The sequence below is a fragment of the Poecilia mexicana genome, unplaced genomic scaffold (genome assembly GCF_051168715.1).
Source record: "Poecilia mexicana isolate PSO_F unplaced genomic scaffold, ASM5116871v1 scaffold_13, whole genome shotgun sequence".
Taxonomy (NCBI): Eukaryota; Metazoa; Chordata; class Actinopteri; order Cyprinodontiformes; family Poeciliidae; genus Poecilia; species Poecilia mexicana.
The window spans coordinates 10,777,376-10,796,908 of NW_028263382.1; the positions used below are offsets into that span (position 1 = coordinate 10,777,376).

Here is a 19,533-nt window from a genome sequence, read left to right on the forward strand (position 1 = left end):
CAGAGTTACTTCTATTTCAGCCATTTTTTTAGGCATGATAACAAAAGTTCACAAAATAATAGCAGATATGCTTACAGTTCACAGGTTTTATAAAATAAAGTTGCAAAAAAAAAAAGGGATGAAGGAATATTACTTAAATCAATTTATACATCTTTACAGAGTTCTCCAGATTGTGTAGGAACCTCTGTAATAGAGTCATAAGATTTCTTCTAACAGGAAATGTATGTGGTGGAATCGCAAACACTGATAACAACTGATGACTTTCAGTGTTATTATGGATGTCAAAACAGCAAAACCATAACGGACTCCTAAACAACCCCCACATTACCTCTGGACTCTCCGTTTTTTCCCTTGCCAGTCTGCTTGTCGGAGCAGGCGACCCCATGCCTGAGCTCTGCGTCGAGGCCTTTTCCTCCAACGCCGTTGTGAATGTCCACCGTTGGGGGGCTGCTGCAGGACTTCTGGGGTGAAGACGGGGGACTGTCCTTCACCTGTCCTCCTCCTCCCCCTCCCTGACGCTCCTTCAGTTTCTTCTGAAGACGCTCGTGTGTTTTGTTCGCCCTGTCGTCCCTGTGAAGAAAAGACTGGCGTCCGTGTTGGGAGTGAGAATCTGTAAAAGAGAGAGAGAGAACACAACTCACAGGTCATTACAAGCTTTGAAAGAGATGGAGAGTTGAGTGTAAACAGAGAAAAGCAACAAGCAAATATTAAAGCTGCTACGCTGTCTTAACTCACCCTGTTCTGAGAAGATATGAGCTGGGTGGTACTGGGGGATGTACTGGGAGCTCATATCCCCTACACCCCCTGGCATGCCTGTGTACAGATGAGGCGGCGGCGGGCCCATCATGGCGGGGTGTGGCATGAAGGCAGGCAGGTGTGCATGGGGTGGTGGCGGAGGGTGGTGGAGTGGGGAATGACCCCCAGGGTGGAAATCTGGTTGCTGAGGTAAAACCAGAACCCTCCGCACTCCGTTCTCCTCAATGATCTAGAAGAAAACAAAGATGATCCTGGGTCACCAACATCAAAACCTGGGAGAGATCAACTATTAAAAGAGAAGTTTGGAGGGAATACTTGTGAGACGTATCCAGGAGGCACATAGATAGGAGGCACTGAACCGTTTGGAGACATCATGGGAACCTGAGCAGGACCTATGAAAAAGGGAGAAATACGATAACACATTTAATCTGCAACAGTATTCATACCCCTTCAACTTTTTCTCTTCAATTTTTGCTACAACTTCTAACATCAGTGTATATATTTTTTTAATTTTATGCGACAAATCAAAACGAAGTAGTCTATAATTGTGATTTGGAAGAAAAGGGACACAAGGTTTAATCGTGATTAATTAGTCACAATTAATCTATTATTGAAATAATCATCAACTAATTTAGTAATCGATTAATCGGTAACTGGGGTATACAGACTCAAACAATGCCATTTGCTGAAACCCTTTTGCAGTCAGAATATGAAAAAAAAAAAAACTTTAAATATGTTATATTTAAAACTCAAGTGGCAATTTTAGCTTCACTTGGTTCAAATTCTCCAAAGGAAAATCTCAGGTTAAGCACATTTTGCTATCCAATTATTAATTAGTTAATCCAAAATGTAGTCAACAGATCAGCCCTACACTGTATTGGTGCTAATTCAAGCAGAAAGGGCTGAGCTTTTCAATTATTACTGAAACCATTATTATTTTAGCTGCAGATGCATCCTTTCATGCAAATGATCAAGTGTAAACTAAAGGAATACTGTTATAGCATTTTAGGAAAAAGTTTCTTATCCAACAGGACAATTACAGTTGTTTATTGGCATATTTTAATGTAGTTCTAATGTCGTATGAAAAAGGTTTAAGTGATTTAATGAAAAATCTGCCAATTTTGTTAACTGATTAATTGAGAGAATCATTATTAAAATAATCGTTAGTAGTAGACTGATTACAAATATATGGAGTGAAGACACTTTCCTCATTTCCATTTGTAAAAACCTTTGAAACACAATGCATCATTTTCCTTCAACTTCACAATAATGCAGTTTCATGTTTTGCATGCATTACCTAAAATCCCTATGAAATATGATCAAATGAGAAAAAACGTTCAAAGGACATGAATACATTTGCCAAGCCCAATTGGGACAGCTACAGACAAGATGTCACTCACAGCCACATCACAGAAAAACAAAAATCACTTCTTTCTGACAAACAGCATGTGACACTTGGCATTCTGACCATGATAAATCCAGTGTTGCTTTTTGTATTTTTGTAACTGTTGCATATTCATTGACTGTATTTAGTTGTTTTTTTCCAAACCCCACAAGTAAAGAAAAAAAAGGGAAAAGATTATATTTTAAAAATACTGTCCACTTCTCAAAAGTGCTGAGAAACAACAAAGGTTCCTGCTCCTTTGTGAGGACCGGTTCACCGGCTTAGTTCAGCTCAGAGAAGTGACAGCTCAGCAGAAAGCCTCAGAGAGCAATCTCCAAGCCAAGTTTGCACATTAGCACATTTCTCTTTTCTTTCCAGACCTAAGACAGAAACAATGAGATCCCAATGCCAGAAATGGTTGCAGGGGAGCAGAGGGATTCACTGACCTCCCGAACAGAAGGCATGACGAAGGATTTTCTTTCATTGAACACAAAATGCTTTAAGATGAAAAAGCAGCTCTAAATGACTCGTGATAATAGACTCACAGCTGCAGAGAATGGGAGGGAGACATAATAACACACCGAAACCTTGTAAACTCACACCGACACTTAGCAATATTCCCCCAGGTGCCAGCATTCAACTTCAAGCTCTCATGGGAGCTTAACAGAAATTTCAAGCAGGTACACAGACAGTAGCCAGTTTGTTGAGAATACACCATAAAACCTCTCCACTTAAAAACTGTTGCAGCTTGAAAATGACAGGGTTCAGGTGCAGCTGACGCCGTTCTAAAGAGATGTCTAATTCTACTTTTTGGAAGAAAAACTGTGTGCATCTCCGCTTTTGTAAAGTTTTACTAGAAAATCTTACATTTTGAGTGAAACGACAAAAAAGTGAAGTTCTGTGAATGTTTCCCAGATGCACTGTGCTTCCTTTATAGCAAACATTTCAATGACTTTAAAGTTAAAAGCATGACTCAGATGCTTTACTTGATTATTATATATATATATATTTTTTTTTTCATTTTGTTCTCTACTGAATGCCCAGGAAGACGGAGCTTGACGTGAGCTTCACCTTGTGATAGGTTCGCAAAATGAAGACTGAGCACTTCAGGAACACTGGAAATGAACGGAGCCAGTTCAGCTGAGCCAAGGAATCCTGTACCGTTCACCATGATTGGCCAGAATTTTGTTGCCACGCTTTATGCAGAAATGTGCTTGGACAGCAATGCTGATGTTTCACTACAACTAGTCCACTTCCACTATCCGGCTTTGTATCTGCAGGCAACATGAATATGGAATGTGACAGAGTGAGAAAGTATACACATTTTCACTAAATAACTACAAAAGACTGGGATTGCAACGTCTTTGTCCACAGAAAGGTATGGATATCTGAAAAAGACAATTTAGAGTCTACATATTTCATTCTGCCTTACAAAGCTGACTAGAGTAGATCACAAGGATCCTTTGCACACCTATAGATTGAAGCAGAAATCGTTATGAATAATCAATTCTGTCACTATCATGATTCAATTTGTCGACTTTTTAGCAATTTTGAATTGAACCAGGAAAGTGAAAGATTCCTACCCCCAGTTATTAGCAACAAGCAATCCCTTATTCCGGTCTCATCCCTGTGACTCAACGCGCCGTGTCAGTCATTCATGTCAAATGAATCAACAGCAGCATCACAGTGAGACAAGCTCCTGTATGTAAAGCAACGACATCAGGGCGCTTCCAAACTGCTGATAAACTTACTTCAAACAGCTAACAAGTAGGCCTATTAAAATCAAAAAGGCAATTAAACAGTGAGTCATTTCTCTGACTGAAAACACAGCGGGCACAAGAACAAAAATCTCAGTTTGGGGAGAACGTAAGAGCTCAGTCTGAATGAAGGCAGTCGCTCCGACTTGGCCATCATTACTGTCGTATTAGGAAATAATTTGAGAGGGAGTTCAAAGTGTTTACTGTTAACTCCACTCACTTTTAAGGCAAATCAGGTGAAAAATATGCCACACAGTGTTCGGCGATGCACCTGCCTAATGACTGATTAAGGCAATTTTACTTCAGTGCTGCTGATGCTGACTAACAGCAAATCTGATGAATCACATTAGCATCGTGTGCGTTGTCCATTTAGATTGAAAGGCTTTGCGTGTATGCACACCGAGACTAAGGTGAGAAGAACATTGGCAAGGTGAGAGTGAGTTAGAGAGAGTAGGTAGAGAGCAGGATGGGGGGGTAAAGAAACCTCATGGTGTCGTAGTTGGAAAGCAACAGAGGTGATGGCGGTGGGGGTAAAGACACCCTCTCTTTTACATCAATCTGACGCACAAGCGCTGACAGATCAGAATAAAAAAAAAGAAAAAGAGACAGAAAAAAAGAAAAAAGAAGAAAAAAAAGAGACCACTTCCCCCTCCCTCTTGTGTCAACTGGAGCATTGGTGTGCTGACGTGGCCATGGAGAGCCAGCCTTCAAGAGGGAGAAGGCACAGGAAAATAAACATTAATGATAATAAATAGATAACGGCTCCAAAGATTTGCTTACATATATGCTTTTTTAAATTTCTTTACAAATTTGAGCACCAATCTGTCTCTTCACTACTAGAAATGGGTAGATACAGGATAATAGTATGCAAGTGGTTCTTAGCCCAGGTCCACTGAGGTAGTCTGCATTAGTAAACTTGGCAGAGGTTGTGTCGAAATGGTGGCAATAATCCAAGCAAACTGTCAGGTTTAATCAAATGTATGAGTGAACTCTCAACTAGATTGGGAGAACAAAATGAAGCGGGGAAGATTTGCCACATAAAAGCTGGATAAAAGGAGCTAAGAATCTACAAAAGCACAAAGGAAGAGCGAGATATAAAATGGAGGCAAACATACAAGTGCACCTTAATAAGTTGTATCATTTAACAGTTTTTATCAGTCTTGCTTAAAAATAAACTTTATATTAAATTGATTCATTACAGGGTGATGTTTCAAGAGTTCGTCCGTTGGATGATTATTGATTACAGCTAATTAAGCCCACATTTCATACTCAGAAAATTTGATTAGCTCGAGTAGATTACAAAAAAAAAAAGAAAAAAAAATACAAATAAGTTGCATTGTGACCATGTTGACCATACATAATTATGAGGAAGGCTACTGACCTGACAGTACACACACAGACCTTCCACACTGAGGGTAAGTGACAAAAAGGCACAGCTATAACTGTGACTGTTCAGACTTTTGTATTAATTGAAAATTAAGTGGACGGAAAAAGACTTGTAGAAAGTAGGCACACCTTCTACCAAGGTAATTGTCAATTGTCAATAGTCTGGACCGCTGGTGTGACTATTGTGAACTATGAAGTGTAGACATGGACTGGTGGGCGGGTCTGTCAGTCGGCTATCTCTCACGGCAGAGTAAAAATGCCCAGTGGCAGATTTTCAGATTTCTGCAGAGTTAGAGAAGACTGGTTTCTCATGCCAGTATGAGTCGAACATAAATCTCCTAAAATGATGAACATTTATTGGTGCACTGTACACTAGATCCAACAATGCAGATGATCTGATGGTTGCTATTAAACCATTGTGTGTTTTCTTAACACCTCAGCAAATCCATAGGTTGATCGTCTTGAAGTCAAATAGTGATGCAATGATTCATGCAAAGAAGCCCTGACAAAGTATTGGGTGCATAGGCCATACACTGCATGGCCCTCAATTCTTACAGGCTAAAAATGACTGTCATCAATTAGCATAAGATTCCATTATAACATTACACAGTCGACTCCCCCATTGGCCCGGCTGCTTCTATGAGCATCCAGCAACCACCGACACAGGCAGATGGATCAGGAGGAGAGAGAAAGAGAGGAAGTCGCGGTCTGGGTGGATCTGTGAACTAGAGTATAACAGAGGAAACCACGCAGCAAACAACGGAAGAATTAAAAAAAGAAAAGCTATTTTCTCCCTCAGGGGTTCGTAAACTTTGATTTCCTAATATGTGGAGCCGTCCACACGACTCGCACATTCCCAGCGGTGAGTGTTTTCAGGAAGGAAGGGCATCAGTAACCTTCATGCTTATGCTTATTACAGAACATCACACCCCGCTGCAGCTCTGAGCCAGACTAAACCAGAGCCAGGTAGAGGCCATGGCTGCTGGGGCGCCACTTCTCTCTCTCTCTCTCTCTTTTTTTATAGAAAATTATTTGACTGTGTTTAGGAAATAAGGATTTCAGCTGGGTTCCATCCAGGAGCAAAATGTTAACCCTCAAAAACTGAACAGAAAACAGTTGGCTTCAGTTATCCTGCTTTGCATATCCCAAAGCTGAAAATTGCAGTTTTATGAAAATGTTTTCTAATCCTGTCCTGTGAAACTCTCTTTGGGCAGCATGAAACATAAACCGAGTCATTATTAAAACTTGTCATTGCAGACGTACTGAATGAACCCGGTGCACGTACATGTTTGTGTTCCTGTCCTTGGAGTTTGGCGGAGGTGGTGAGGAATATGGAAAAAAGTGCAAATGTGTCTGCTGCTTGGTTTGTGACAGCGACACAGGTCAGTAAAGAATAAATAATATAGCCGTGAAAATAAATTTTCTTAAATATTATAACGAAATGAATTTTCAATTAAAATAAAGGGCTACCTATTCTTCTGTTTTGGAGTAGGCTTGTGAAGTCTGTTCAAAGATTTTAAATGTTAAAGAGGTACAAAATGAAGCACAAAATTGTTTAGAGGAGACACTACTGGTGTGGTTCACCACCTTTTGTTTTAATCCAATGTTAGACAGCAAATCGTACAGTCATGGTCGCAATAGTCCAGCAACATTTCTTTTTTTGCAAGGTTCAGAGCCGAGCCACTTCTGAGGTTCTGAATATTATGCAGAGCTTCTGTCACAAACAAGCACAGATGAGAGTGGTCCCAATCAACTCTGGCGACAACATCTAAGCTTGAGTGTGTTGGGATGATATCCGGAGGAAATCAGAAATAAGATGAAGAGCAATGACTCAAAAAATGCTCAAAAAAAAAGAAGATTTTTCCTTTACACTCTGCCAATTTTACTGCCAATGATTTAGAAACAGCATCCAGTCACTTCTTTAAGATCCATTTCTTTGGAATTTAACAGATCCTTAATATGCCCAGGCTTTAAAAAATGTCTGTTTATCTAAAGGTCACTGAGAAAAGTGAGAATTTATTAAATGAGACCGTTTTATTACCAGAAATTGCAAAGCAAGAGCCTATGACATTTAGCCAAAAGGTTTGATGTTACCCATGGAAAAATGCTGGAAATATTTTTCAAACTGCCTTACCTCCACAGCCTATGTTTGTAAAGGGTTTTAAACACTAAAATTGCTTTCTAAATGGTCAAATAACTTTGGAACATACTGGCTCTCATACTGTTCTCATTTCAGACTGGAGAGCCTGGCAGGCGTCCATTCATTTCTTGAAACAGGCATTCACACCTATTTCAGTCAGTAATTGACTAACGTTCAGAGATGAGAACGGCAGATTTATTTGAATTTCTCTCTTTGAATAATTTCTCTCCTGGGATCTTTGTGTCTTTGTTCATTTAAGCACAATTTTGCAGGCGAGAAAAAAAAAATACACTGTCATTAAAAGAAACAACCAATGATAAGAGCTTAAGATCTCTAAAGTCTACATCCTGAATGTTCAAAATTTAAACCGGAGAAACATCTCTGTATATTTAAAAAGAGAGACTACAATAACAGCATTATCAGGACTAAAATAATGTTGCAAAACATTTTCATATCACTAGATCTTTTTCTTATTTTACACTTATGCACTACTACCTTTGAAATTTGTGGTTGAGAAAAAGGCTCAATGCTTTTGCAAGACACTGTAGCTATAATAAAGGAAATAAACTAGACAGACCTGGCTGTGTAGAAAAAACCCAAAGCATCAATATAGTTATGAAATAAGTAAGATCATATTTGTTAAGAGGTTCCTAACCAAACATCTTGCAATCAAGTTGACAGAAATTCTGTAAATCTTTTTGAGCATATTGCGAAAAAAAAAAGAAAAAGACTTTAAAATTCCAGTTAAACGAGATGGCGCTTTGTGCCCTCACCCAGAGAATGAATCATCCAAAGTGATGGTGAATCACCAGCTTTAAGCTTATCAGGTGGCAACAGATTCCAGTGATACAGCCTTTGGATCAGAAATCTTGAGGAAGAAAACGCAGAGCAAAAGGGGAGCACTTTGGCTGAAGTTAGAAGGACATGTCCACTCACAGGCAAATCTCCCCTAAAGGTAAGATTGGAAAAAAAAAAAAAAAAAGAGAGCAGAAGGAAGCTCTTTGGCTACTCTAATTAGTTTCCTCTCGCTAAAAGGTTCCACCTTGAAGGCAGATAGCAAGAAAAGCAAATGCCCTCTATAAACAGCCTTTTTACAAGATTGTTCCGATTAAACAGGCTGTCATGCCCTATCACGTAGCAATTACGCACCTCCAGCTGCTAAAAATATGAGACTGAATACAAAAATTGAGGCTGGGATGGAACAAATCCTAAAAAACACGAGCAGAGGGGATCATTCTAAATTCATACTGCTATAATTCAACCCCATCTTTAAACACATTCAGTTAAACACTCCAGTGTTAAAGATAGACACACGTATTCATGCATAACAGATACATGCACAACAGTTACCAAAGTGCAGAGATAAGCCTGTTGTGTTCACACAACAAACCAAACAAACCATAGATGCACATTCATGCTAGCCTGCACTCACACACTCACTTTCTCTCTCTCTCTCACACACACTCATCTTCCTCCCTCCTTGCACTGCGAGCGGTGAGTCATCCCTCTATTCGCGTCACAGAGAGATGAGTGCACCCTGTGACAGGCCAGTTAGTAGCAGTCACACTGATCTATGTGGCAACTCTTAGTTCCATGTTTCTCCTCTGATGGAAAAACTATGTATTCCAGCTCTCTATTAGGAAGTTTTACTCGGCTGATAATGGAGGGCTGGTGAGAGAGTTGAGTCAGATAAAAACTGGCAAACGGAGTCCCCTGATGTGAAAACGTTATACGACGGCATTCTGGCGCTGTCACATCACCTTCTATCTCTCTTTTTGTAGCTTTGTTGTCCAACCCTGGACACCTGGGGCCTGTTGTTTTATTGCTATTCGTATAAACCAATGGTACTGTGGAAAAATAACATCTGCAGATTGTAAATCCTACTCTAAAAAAAAAAAACAACTAAATAAAAATACTGCTTCCTTCGGGTATCACTGGGTGTCATATTATTAATATTTATCATCTGCATATCTTATTTAATGTAAACAAAAGTAAATCAAATTTTCAATTTAGAAAACAACAAAAAACAGAAAGAAACATTGCACATGAGCATAAGGAAATATCAATAAAGGGCAGTAGATTTTGTGCTTCTAGTAATAAAGTAAAAGGCGTTTTGAGATCAATTCTTCCCCTAGGCAAACAGTGCATTGTACTAATTCACAATTACAGCTCCCCAATGTCACCTCCTACAACTAATCCAGCTGTCCTGCGTTCATGCTGTCAACAGCATGCGAGAGCTCCACTTTATTGTTGCCGTCACAAAGCAAGCTCAATCTCTAACTACTGTGAAAAAGAAAATTACTCCCATCAGTATAAATGTGCAATGCATTTAACTCAAACACTTCTGCTCCAGCTTCCCAATACTATAATTATACCATATGCCTTTTTTTATTATTATTTTACATTATGATAGATTAGAAGCACAATGTAAATTTTATGTGCTGGGAAACTGAACAACTGTTGCAGCACAGAGTGAAGGGAAACTTTTACAGAGAAGTTTCTTTAGAGTTTACGAGACTTCAGAATTAGACTTGTAGGGTTTTACTTCTTAGGGTGTATTCACACCATCCTTGTTTATTTTTGCTTTAACTGAACTCTAGTTTGCTTCCCTAGAGAGTCTAGTTCATTTGGGGAAGTGTGAATGTGTAATCAAGCTCTGATGGAGGTCAAAAAAAGTGAAACCTGGTTCTCCGAAAAACCTAGGTCTTGGATTGGTTGAATTGAACTCCAATGCAGTTTGAATGAGTATGTGAATGCAAGTGGACTGGAGACTGTTTCAAAAGCAGGAAGCAGACTATAACAAAGCATTCTGGGTAAATGAAACCAAAGCACACACGTGTGTCTAGTCCTAGCAGGAGAAATGACTTGCGGTCTTTTACCAATGACAAAAGAAAACCTGACAACTGCTAAAAACAGAAGCCATTCCGTTTTCCTTTATTTTGTAAAGAAGGAAGTTGAGCTCAGAGTCTCCTTCCAAGGTTTTCATGCCATTTCTTTCAGTGGTTCTTGGTGCAGCGCCACCACATGCAAGAGTGTAAACAGGTTTCTCAAAAGGCTTGGTTCGTTTTATGTGGTTTGCTTTTTGTGGAAGCAAACCACAATGATTGAAAATGTAACAAACGTTGCAATTTTGGTTCTCAATCGAACAGAGTCTACCAGTGAAAACACCCTTAAGAGCAACCAGATAAGCAATAAACAAGTCTCCCTTCCATTACTAAGTCTCACATTTTTACATCAACAACATTAAATCACATACTAAGGCTTTTTGACCAGAGGCTGCTGGGAAACCCGACAGGCGGTCTTCGTTCTTTCACTTGGTCAATACAACATGCATATCAAGAGTTACTCCTGTTTTTGTTTAAGTACAAGAATCAGACATACATTCAGTGCGTCAAGGATTAAAACATACCATCATATCTGATGCTTAAAATTGTTTCTGACCCTGACCAAATTAAGTCATGTTGACAGAAACCAGCTTACATTTCACAAGACAGATTCAAGGTCAACACTCAATGAAGTAAGAACAAATGTTATTTTCTATTAACACCAGCAGCATCTGGCCAATAGTGTCTAAACTACTGATAAAACTATCCATACATGAAGACCAGTAATAAGCTCAGTGGCAGCACTCTTTAGTGTTGAAAGTACCAATTTGGCACACGTTATTTGAGACGGCACACCAGGGCACTCCCAATGGGAGTTCCCATTTAGACAAGAAACATTATAGGGCTTTAATATTGCCAGATATCACAGCACAAGCACTTCTTGATACATGTGTAGACTTGTAAAAAGACTTAAATGTAAATTTTAAAAAGACTTAAACATAATTCGTTAAAAATGCATTCATGTGTCATGCATGATTAACTCAGTATTTAAAAACATAACATAATTCCATTAAAATGTGTTGCATAATATTTTTTAAAGATGCACCATTTTCTCTAATGGCTCAAATCATAGGATGCAATTATCACAGTGTGCCGGCTCAGGGCTGAGACTTTATTGCTGCTAAGATTTTCATTTCTGTAAAAGAGAAAAAAAACAAAAAACTCGCCTTATTGCATCCTGAGCACAGCTTTTCTAAAAGGCGTACAATAATCCGTACAACAGTGACTTTAGGACACACTGACTTTTGTAAAATAAAGATTGAGTAAAAAATTTTTTACCATATCAGATTAGTGTTTGACAATTTACCAAAAGCATATCATTTTTCCAACACGTACAAGTCAGTGTATCAGGATCAGCTGTTAATTGTTGGACTTTTATCCAGTAATACATTTTTGGGCATTATTTGCTTCCTCCAGGGGAAGAAGATTATTCAGATCAATTATCCATGTAATGCAGTCTGCTCTGCACAATCATACAGGCTTTGATGATAAACATAGCAGAATTATCACTTTTCACATAATAACAGAAAATTTAAAAGCTTTTAAAAGCAAATTAAGGAAGAACTGGAGACTCTACAAAATTCCTGCTGAGAAAGAAGCATCAGATTTCAATATTATTGCTGAATCCTGTGTGTTGCAGGTTTTAGATGGAAGCATTTGCATCATATTTAGTTTTTCTTATGTTCCAATCACTCCATGAACATTAATATCGCTTTGCATCTACCTAAATTAGGCATTAGCATATTGGGGAATAGGAAACCATCCGATTAAATGTAACCGGTATCAAGGCGTACCAAGATTAAAAAAAAAATTATGGTTGTGGGGGCTGGTCTCTCACTTATAGGCTGTAACTGAGCTTAACATAACATTTCATATAGGTCTGACAAATAAGCAATACTTATTTCCATCTTATTGCCATTTGTTTCTGGAGGGGGAGGAGAGGAAGTTGGTTATGTTGTATTTGTTTGGTCATGTGACACCGAACGTGATGCAGTACAAGATTGTGGGGAGTTTAAAGCAGAGAAGCAGTGGTGAAGTCAGAATATGTAATATAAATAATAAATAGTTATCTGCCATAACAGAAACATTCATATCGGATATCAATATTGGTCCAAATTTTTCATATGTGTGCATCCCTACTGGAAGCAATATATTACCAAGTGTGCTTAAGCATGCATCACAACATTAAATGAAAATGTACAGATAGCATTAATATCAACATACTATATCTGAAGCACTATGAATAAATGCTTGTTTTCCGTTTTAGACCTCATTTTCCTTTTTTGTGTAAATAATGAGAAAAGGTGCCTGTTTTACTCAAGGATTTCACTGTTAAAAGTTCTCATACTGGCTTAAATCCACCGGGGAACATGTTTCTCAACAAGATTTATCTGATGCACAGATATTGTTGATTTTCAGTCATTTCCACCGTGGTACAAATGATACAAATTCTTGCAGTCCTGATAAAAGTGTGAAAAATTCGCAACTCAGTTTATCTGAGAATAGTCCTTCCAGTTTCTTCGATAATTAAGTGCAACTGGTTGCTGCTTCATACTTTCTAATTATATATCTTTGGTTTGCCAAGTAACAATGAAAATATAACACTCAGGCATAAAATTATGACCAGGACGGGCACTCTGACTGGTCTGTGGCTATGTTGCACCACAAGAATGATAAAGGTTTATTGTTTTGAAACAAAAGAAAAGAGAAAACATACAATAAGTATATAACTGCACTCAGTATTAGCTTGATGTCTACAGCGCTACACCACTGTTGTATTTAGCATCTTCTCTCTTGTTACTAGGTGAAGTACATGACTCATCATCGACATTTTGAAATTGCACAGAGGAATTAAGGAATGAAATTCACCCAGACATTCAATTTATGCTGAAGTGAATCTTCACCAAGATTATTGTGAACTAACTATTCAGAAGAACTCTGTTTCTTCTTACATATTTTTATGTTATAGGCATGCAATAAAACGCTCAAATTTACATTGTAAATTACCAAAGACAACTGGTCTCTTACCTGTGATACATTGAAACTGACCATCCTCTCGTCGTATAGTGAAGGCCTCACCTGGGTTTACCTGCACCAGGATTACCTACAAAGAAACAAGACATTTAGTTTACAAATACTGAAAAGTGTGGTTTATTTCCTACATTTATAAAATTAATCAAATCTGAGAATTCCCACCACGTTTGGTCTACAACTGAATCAATGGATAGCATGTACTTTCTTGAGATTAGTAAAAATGTTATACTGCAGTCAGTGCGTCAGACCAATAAGAATAATGTAATTCCTTAATTTTCTGTTGGACTCAGAGGTATTACCTCTGTCAAAGAACCTTCATCATATTTCCATCTTTTATAAAGACGAGTAAATGAATGGAAAGAACATCTTCAATAATTATTAATGATTGGACAACTAATAAATCCCATACAGAAGAATTTGTGCCTTATTGGTCTTAACTTCATCTCTCTTAAACGGGTGTTGAAGGTATATTCTGGCATATATTGCCATTTATAGCGTAATCAAGTAACTGTTACTTTCAGTTGTTATAAAATGTATCCAATGCCTTGAAATTGGCCTGTCCCTTTAAGAACTTCCATACCGCCATCATTCATTAAAGTGTTAAAAGCTAGATGATGATAGTCATATTTTCTTCTGCTTTATTATCAAAATTACTATCCCTGAAAAATGTTATATTTGAATATAAATAATGTATATTTATCTGGTTGTTAAATAAAAAATTTAAAAAAGCCCTTTATAATGTATGCTGTTGGTTGTTTGCAGACTGAAAATGTTGGGAGTTCATAGATTTAAGGCCTTAGTAGGGGTGGAAGAAATATGATGATCACCAATAAAAGACAAATTCTCCAAGTGAAACACAAACTGCTTGCCAAGACAGTAATGCACTGATTTTTTTTTTTTTAAATACGAGTAAATAAGTTGTACTTAAAATAAGGTCTGAAGACATTAAGTATTTGAATGGATATCAGGTAAAAGTTCAAAACATGCTTTGAAATGAAATCCTAAATATTCAGTTTGATTCACTGCTATCTCCTCCATTAGGCACTACAAAACTGCATTTTCCTTTGTTTTGTTATTCCTTTTAAAAAGAACAAATATAACAATCTTAATTAGTCAAATTGGAAATGAAAGATTTGACTTCAGATAAAACCAGAAATCAGCATTGTAAAGCTTAATTCATACACAAAGTCACAAAAAGCAAAGAAGCTGAACAAGGAAAATCAATCAAAATATCTCAGCTCCACGCAGCTATAAATGTCATATCACTCTTCAGTCAAAGCTCCACCACATCCACTGTGAGAAACGAAACCATGCAGTTCGACTCAGCTTTTTATGGAAATATAGCATTTCTGAAAATGGAAAAAAAAAAAAAAACATATATAGGCAGATACAATTTTATTAGACATAACCCTTTTGATTAAACATAAAAAATACATCCACAAAAGATATCCTTCAATTAGCTTTTCTTTGTAAAGTCATGTATACGCATAAGGTTTTTGTTGCCTGGCGCTGTGTGTGGGCGCTCGTTGGTACCTCACTCTTGTGGAAGTCGCGGTCATAGAATCTACACTCCTCTGGCAAAGGGCTTTGTCTGTGGTTGTCTTCAAACACTGAAATCATCAGCACCTCCATCTCTGACACTGCTCCCATTCATGTGTTCAGGGACGATAGGAAGGAGCCTTTTGACTGCCACACACTGAGTCTCAAACGGTCATACAAACCCACACAAAACAGCGTCAGCAGTGTGTGTAGTGCGATGGTGGGGATGGTGGGAGGGGCGAGGAAGTCTAATTCAATCAGAGTCTGAGCGCTTCATTCAGGAACATGTGTGTGATTCTTCTTTGCTTTAATTATTTAGATGTAAATGCAACAAAAAATTAAAACTGACCTCATTTTCAAGTTACAGTTAAAATCAATTTTAAAAAAAGGAGAAAGATTTTGTTCCTATAAAAAAATTAAAATTAAAAAAAAAATATTACAGCTACTTACTGTTCCCCGCATTGCTTTCCCTCATTCAAGCGTCACTATTCACGCCGTCAAAGACAGGAAAATATGCTTCAGGGTCTACCAGACCCTCCAGAACTTCACCCTGGGATCACATGACCTGCGACGCTAACGCATCTGGCCAAGCTCATCTTTTGCGATCTTCACTTTCATCCACACCTGGTATTCAGTCCAGGAAGAGACCGAAAAAAAACACCCTGGAGGCTCGGTTTCCTGCGCTGGATGAAGCCCTTTATGTAAAGCGTAGCGTGAAACTCATGGTTGCTCAGCTTGGCTCAGCTGCGTCTGCTCCAACCGCGGCACACGCCGCAGCAGCCTCCCTGCTGCAAGTATCCACAGCAACCCTTTCAACAATCCACAGCGACGTCTTTACCAGAACGGATTGAGGAACCTTATCAGTGCTGGACACTCTTCGGAAGAGGAAGAGACGGCAAGATGAGCCCAAGAGGAGAGGATGAAGAAGGAGAAAGACTTTTCACTTTGCTATTCTGTTTCCTTCTTTGCCTCTTTCACAGACTACGCGCCAGCTCAGCTAATGCCTGCTGTGCTCCTTAACGTGCCTCATTTCAATAGCATTCCATCAGGGTGTGATCACAGCACTGCTGAGCCGGTAAAGGTATAAGGGGTCCATGGCGTAGGGAGTCCTTTGTTCTGTCTTTTTTCACAACAACAACAGTTGCGCGAGAGAGCTGAGCAACCCACGCAGCTTCTGAGGCTGAAATATATGACTACGCTATAGTCCCTCTGCCTCGCTCTCTCCTGACTCTCCCTCCCCCTCACACTCCCCCCTGGCTTGCGCTCTCTCTCTCTCTCTCTCTCTCCCTCTCATTCACAGAGCGGCATGCTTACATCCTCCTAACGCTCCTGATCGATACAGAGTCGAGGTGGAGTTGCAGAACTCCACTGCTTGTGACAGCTGCAGCCTTGAGTTTCTCCAACGTCTTCAAAGATCGTAAAGCAGTACGCTCTCCGTCAAAACAAAGGAGTTATTTGGATAGTTACGACGCATGTAGCTTGAAAGTGCTTAGTTCCTCAACATCTGCCCTCATTTACTGTGAATGGACGGGATCTTAAAGCGACAGTGTTGATCACCTCTGATCAGTGTTTGTCAAGTTGGCATGTACAGTGCGTCAATGACACTGCTGACTGAAAGATGCACGAAAATGTTCAACAAAATGACATCAGTTTGTTTTACTGCTGAGACAACAAATAATATTGATTGATGCAATTACAGAAAAGAAAAGCGAGAAATAGAAACCCGTAAGCAGTAGCACTTGGAAGGTAAAAGGACCTCGGGGAAATATAGTCGGATTAATTATGGAAGAGGAATGTTAACAGTTTACACAGCAGACCCATTCATAAGACTTGAAACAGTGTTCAATAAATTTACAATCTAATTTGGTAAATAATCACAGAATTTACTTAATACATTGCCATGTACTAATACCCTTGAACACACTGCTAAATTACCTCGTATCTTAGGTGATAAGCTAAAACAAAGTGGTGGATCATTTTGGGGAAGTGAAATGACTTTATAGAAATATGAAATGTGAGGTTTTTATTAGCTGCCACAGGCAATTTCTCTCATTGCTCTTCTTCTTTTCCAACCATTGAACAGGTTGGCAAAGGAGTTCATATTCCCAAAGGGCCACAAAAAAATGGTAACTATCATGGATTAAAAACATTGGTGGAATTTTTTCTTTTCAAGTTTACTTGAAATTTGCATATATTTGCATTGCAGCTGCACAATAAAATCTGACCCAGTATAACTTTAGCTGTCACTTTATATTTACTTAACATGAATCATTTAAGAAAACATTTAAAAAGTGAGCAAGATTTTACTTATAGATTAATTTTATTATTTAAATTCAAGTTGCAATTCCTCAAAACAAGTCTGAATAAACCTTTAACTTTTGCACAAAAAAAAAAAAAAACCTAAAGTCTCCATTCCCTTTTTGCCCCCTTCTTTTATTGGCCTGAGCCAAAAAAATTTAGGGTAACTTGCACTGCTGGAAGATTGTATTGGACTGCTTGTGCAGCAAAAATGGTATAAATATGTCCTCAAAATAAATAAATAAAACATTTAAAATAAGGATATGCACAATCACAAGCAGAATTAACATTTCATGCCTACGCCGACTTATACCTTTGTCACAATTTTACCCCTGACAGATGTGTTCCTTCACCTTCTAATGTGTTCTGTGACAAACCACCAGCACTTTCAGAACAGCTGCATGGAGCTGAGCGTTAATTACACACAGGTGGACTAAATCCTAAAATAGTTTGGATGACAAATCCCTGACAAAACAAATACAGTACACACTTTTCAGATTTTTACTTGTAAACAATTTATTTCTTTTCCACTGCACAATTATTCAATGCTTTTGTTTTGCTCTAGCTCGTAAAATCCCAATAAAACACATATGACAACCACAAACTTGAATAGGAAAATAGAAAACACCCATTTCAAAGCATAAATATGGAGGCTGTGAGCGGTTGTTATTTTAGACTACTCATTTGTACAGGTTTTTTTTTTCTTTCTTTTTTTTTAAGTCAAGCAAGATCAAAAGTGGAACTTTAGGGATCCATCAGGTTACATATGTTATATCTAAAATATATTGATGCTATATTGAATAACTACGTGTTTTCCTCTGTTTCTACAAGTAACCCCAAGAGGGTGAAGTTCTGTTTACTTAGTGTTGCAACATTTCAAGACAAATCCACCAACATTTTATTCTCCATCTTATGCACCAGCAAATCAAAAAGTATATGCAAGAAAAAGAGGATACAATATATGCTTTTGTTATTTTATTTTCTTACTTATTTTGGATTAGATCAGACAGACATGCTACAATGACTGTGGATTTTTAATCATGAGTCTCACGAGAGAACCTGTTGGTATTCATAAACAAGAAGTTCATTGCTCTGGACCACCAAAGAGAGAAAGTTAAAAAAAAAAAAAAAAGAAGAAACAGTGTTCCGACTGTTAAATACCAAGTCTGGTTTAATGCCAAAGACCACAACGAAATCAGCACTTGAATTACATCTCTGGAAATGACCCTTGTCTAATTTGTTCCCTTAGTTTTTGAATGTGTGTGTTTGCCTTTAACCATTTTTACCCAAGTCAAACCCCCATTAACACTCACATACCACTTTACCTCTCACTGTAATTATAAAATCTTCAATGAGCACTTAGTAGCGCTTGAAATAAATTCTGCAGTTTTTATGGAAATTTATTAGCTGCTGTTTACACTGGAAGGTGGCATTTCAAAAAACACACAGGAAGAACAATATTAAAACACACTACCTTTGAAAGGAAAAACTGTATTGGCTACACCAGGTTTAGATTTCCCCTAAGAGGCGAGTTACAGGAGTTGCCAGGGTATGTCCAGCATACCTTCCAGAAGATGAATCTGAAAGGTGCAGCAACACCACTGCTAGTTGCTTTATGATTGGCATAAATGTAAATGCATAAACCAACATTTGAACAACTGGACTGGAAAACTGGAAAGTATGACTTTCTATGCAAAAAGAAGAAAAAAAAAGAGCTCAAGAAAACTACTGCTAAATTAAGAAAGCACCATTTCTACATTTTGCAATTATCAAGATAATGAATGATAAAGGCAAATAGAGAATAAACTTTAACAACAACTGTTTTAGAGCGGTACAAATAACCACAACTTTCCTGTTTTAGTTATGAATTACATCATCTCATACATGACAACATTTGGTGTTACCATGTATGTTATTAGGCCATGGCTGTTCGCTAGTCTTGGACATGTGCTTTGGAAGATTATTAAGTAGCTAAAGAGAATTATTGTCCTTATTAAAATTGAAGGCAATCTAACAAAAAAGTGTCACCTGTGGGTGTATTTTTAGACAAAATATATGCATCTCTCTACAATTTTCTTGAAATCTAAGTCAATATCAGCCTACTCTTATCAGTACCAAAACAACTACCTGATTTATTAAAGTATTGCTTATCTGTCTGGCAAGTCATTTTAAAATAAATTAAAATGCCCCATTCAATTGGCCAAAGGTCAGATTTGGCTAATTCTCTGCTAATGGTCTGTGACTGGTCAAATACTGAAAAATGTGATCCCCCAAATTATTTTTTTCTTTAACATGAAAAAGGAAGGAACACATATTCATCCCTATGATTTCATCCGAGTCTTCAGGACAAACCCG

The 19,533-nt window shown here is 38.0% G+C and overlaps 1 protein-coding gene across 3 annotated transcripts in view; it reads right to left on the reverse strand.

Moving 5' to 3' along the window:
- Positions 1-19,533, reverse strand: part of fndc3a (fibronectin type III domain containing 3A) — a 58,683-nt gene that overhangs the window by 22,192 nt on the left and 16,958 nt on the right. For 2 of the 3 annotated variants that reach the window (XM_014981144.2, XM_014981136.2), the window contains exons 3-6: positions 13,336-13,411; positions 1,072-1,148; positions 736-985; positions 329-610 (exon numbers count right to left, since the gene is read on the reverse strand). In XM_014981144.2, coding sequence (XP_014836630.2) covers positions 329-610; positions 736-985; positions 1,072-1,148; positions 13,336-13,411 — 685 coding nt within the window. Of the gene's footprint in view, positions 1-328; positions 611-735; positions 986-1,071; positions 1,149-13,335; positions 13,412-14,874; positions 16,135-19,533 lie in introns of those variants that run through there. The other variant, XM_014981131.2, reaches the window with a different exon arrangement.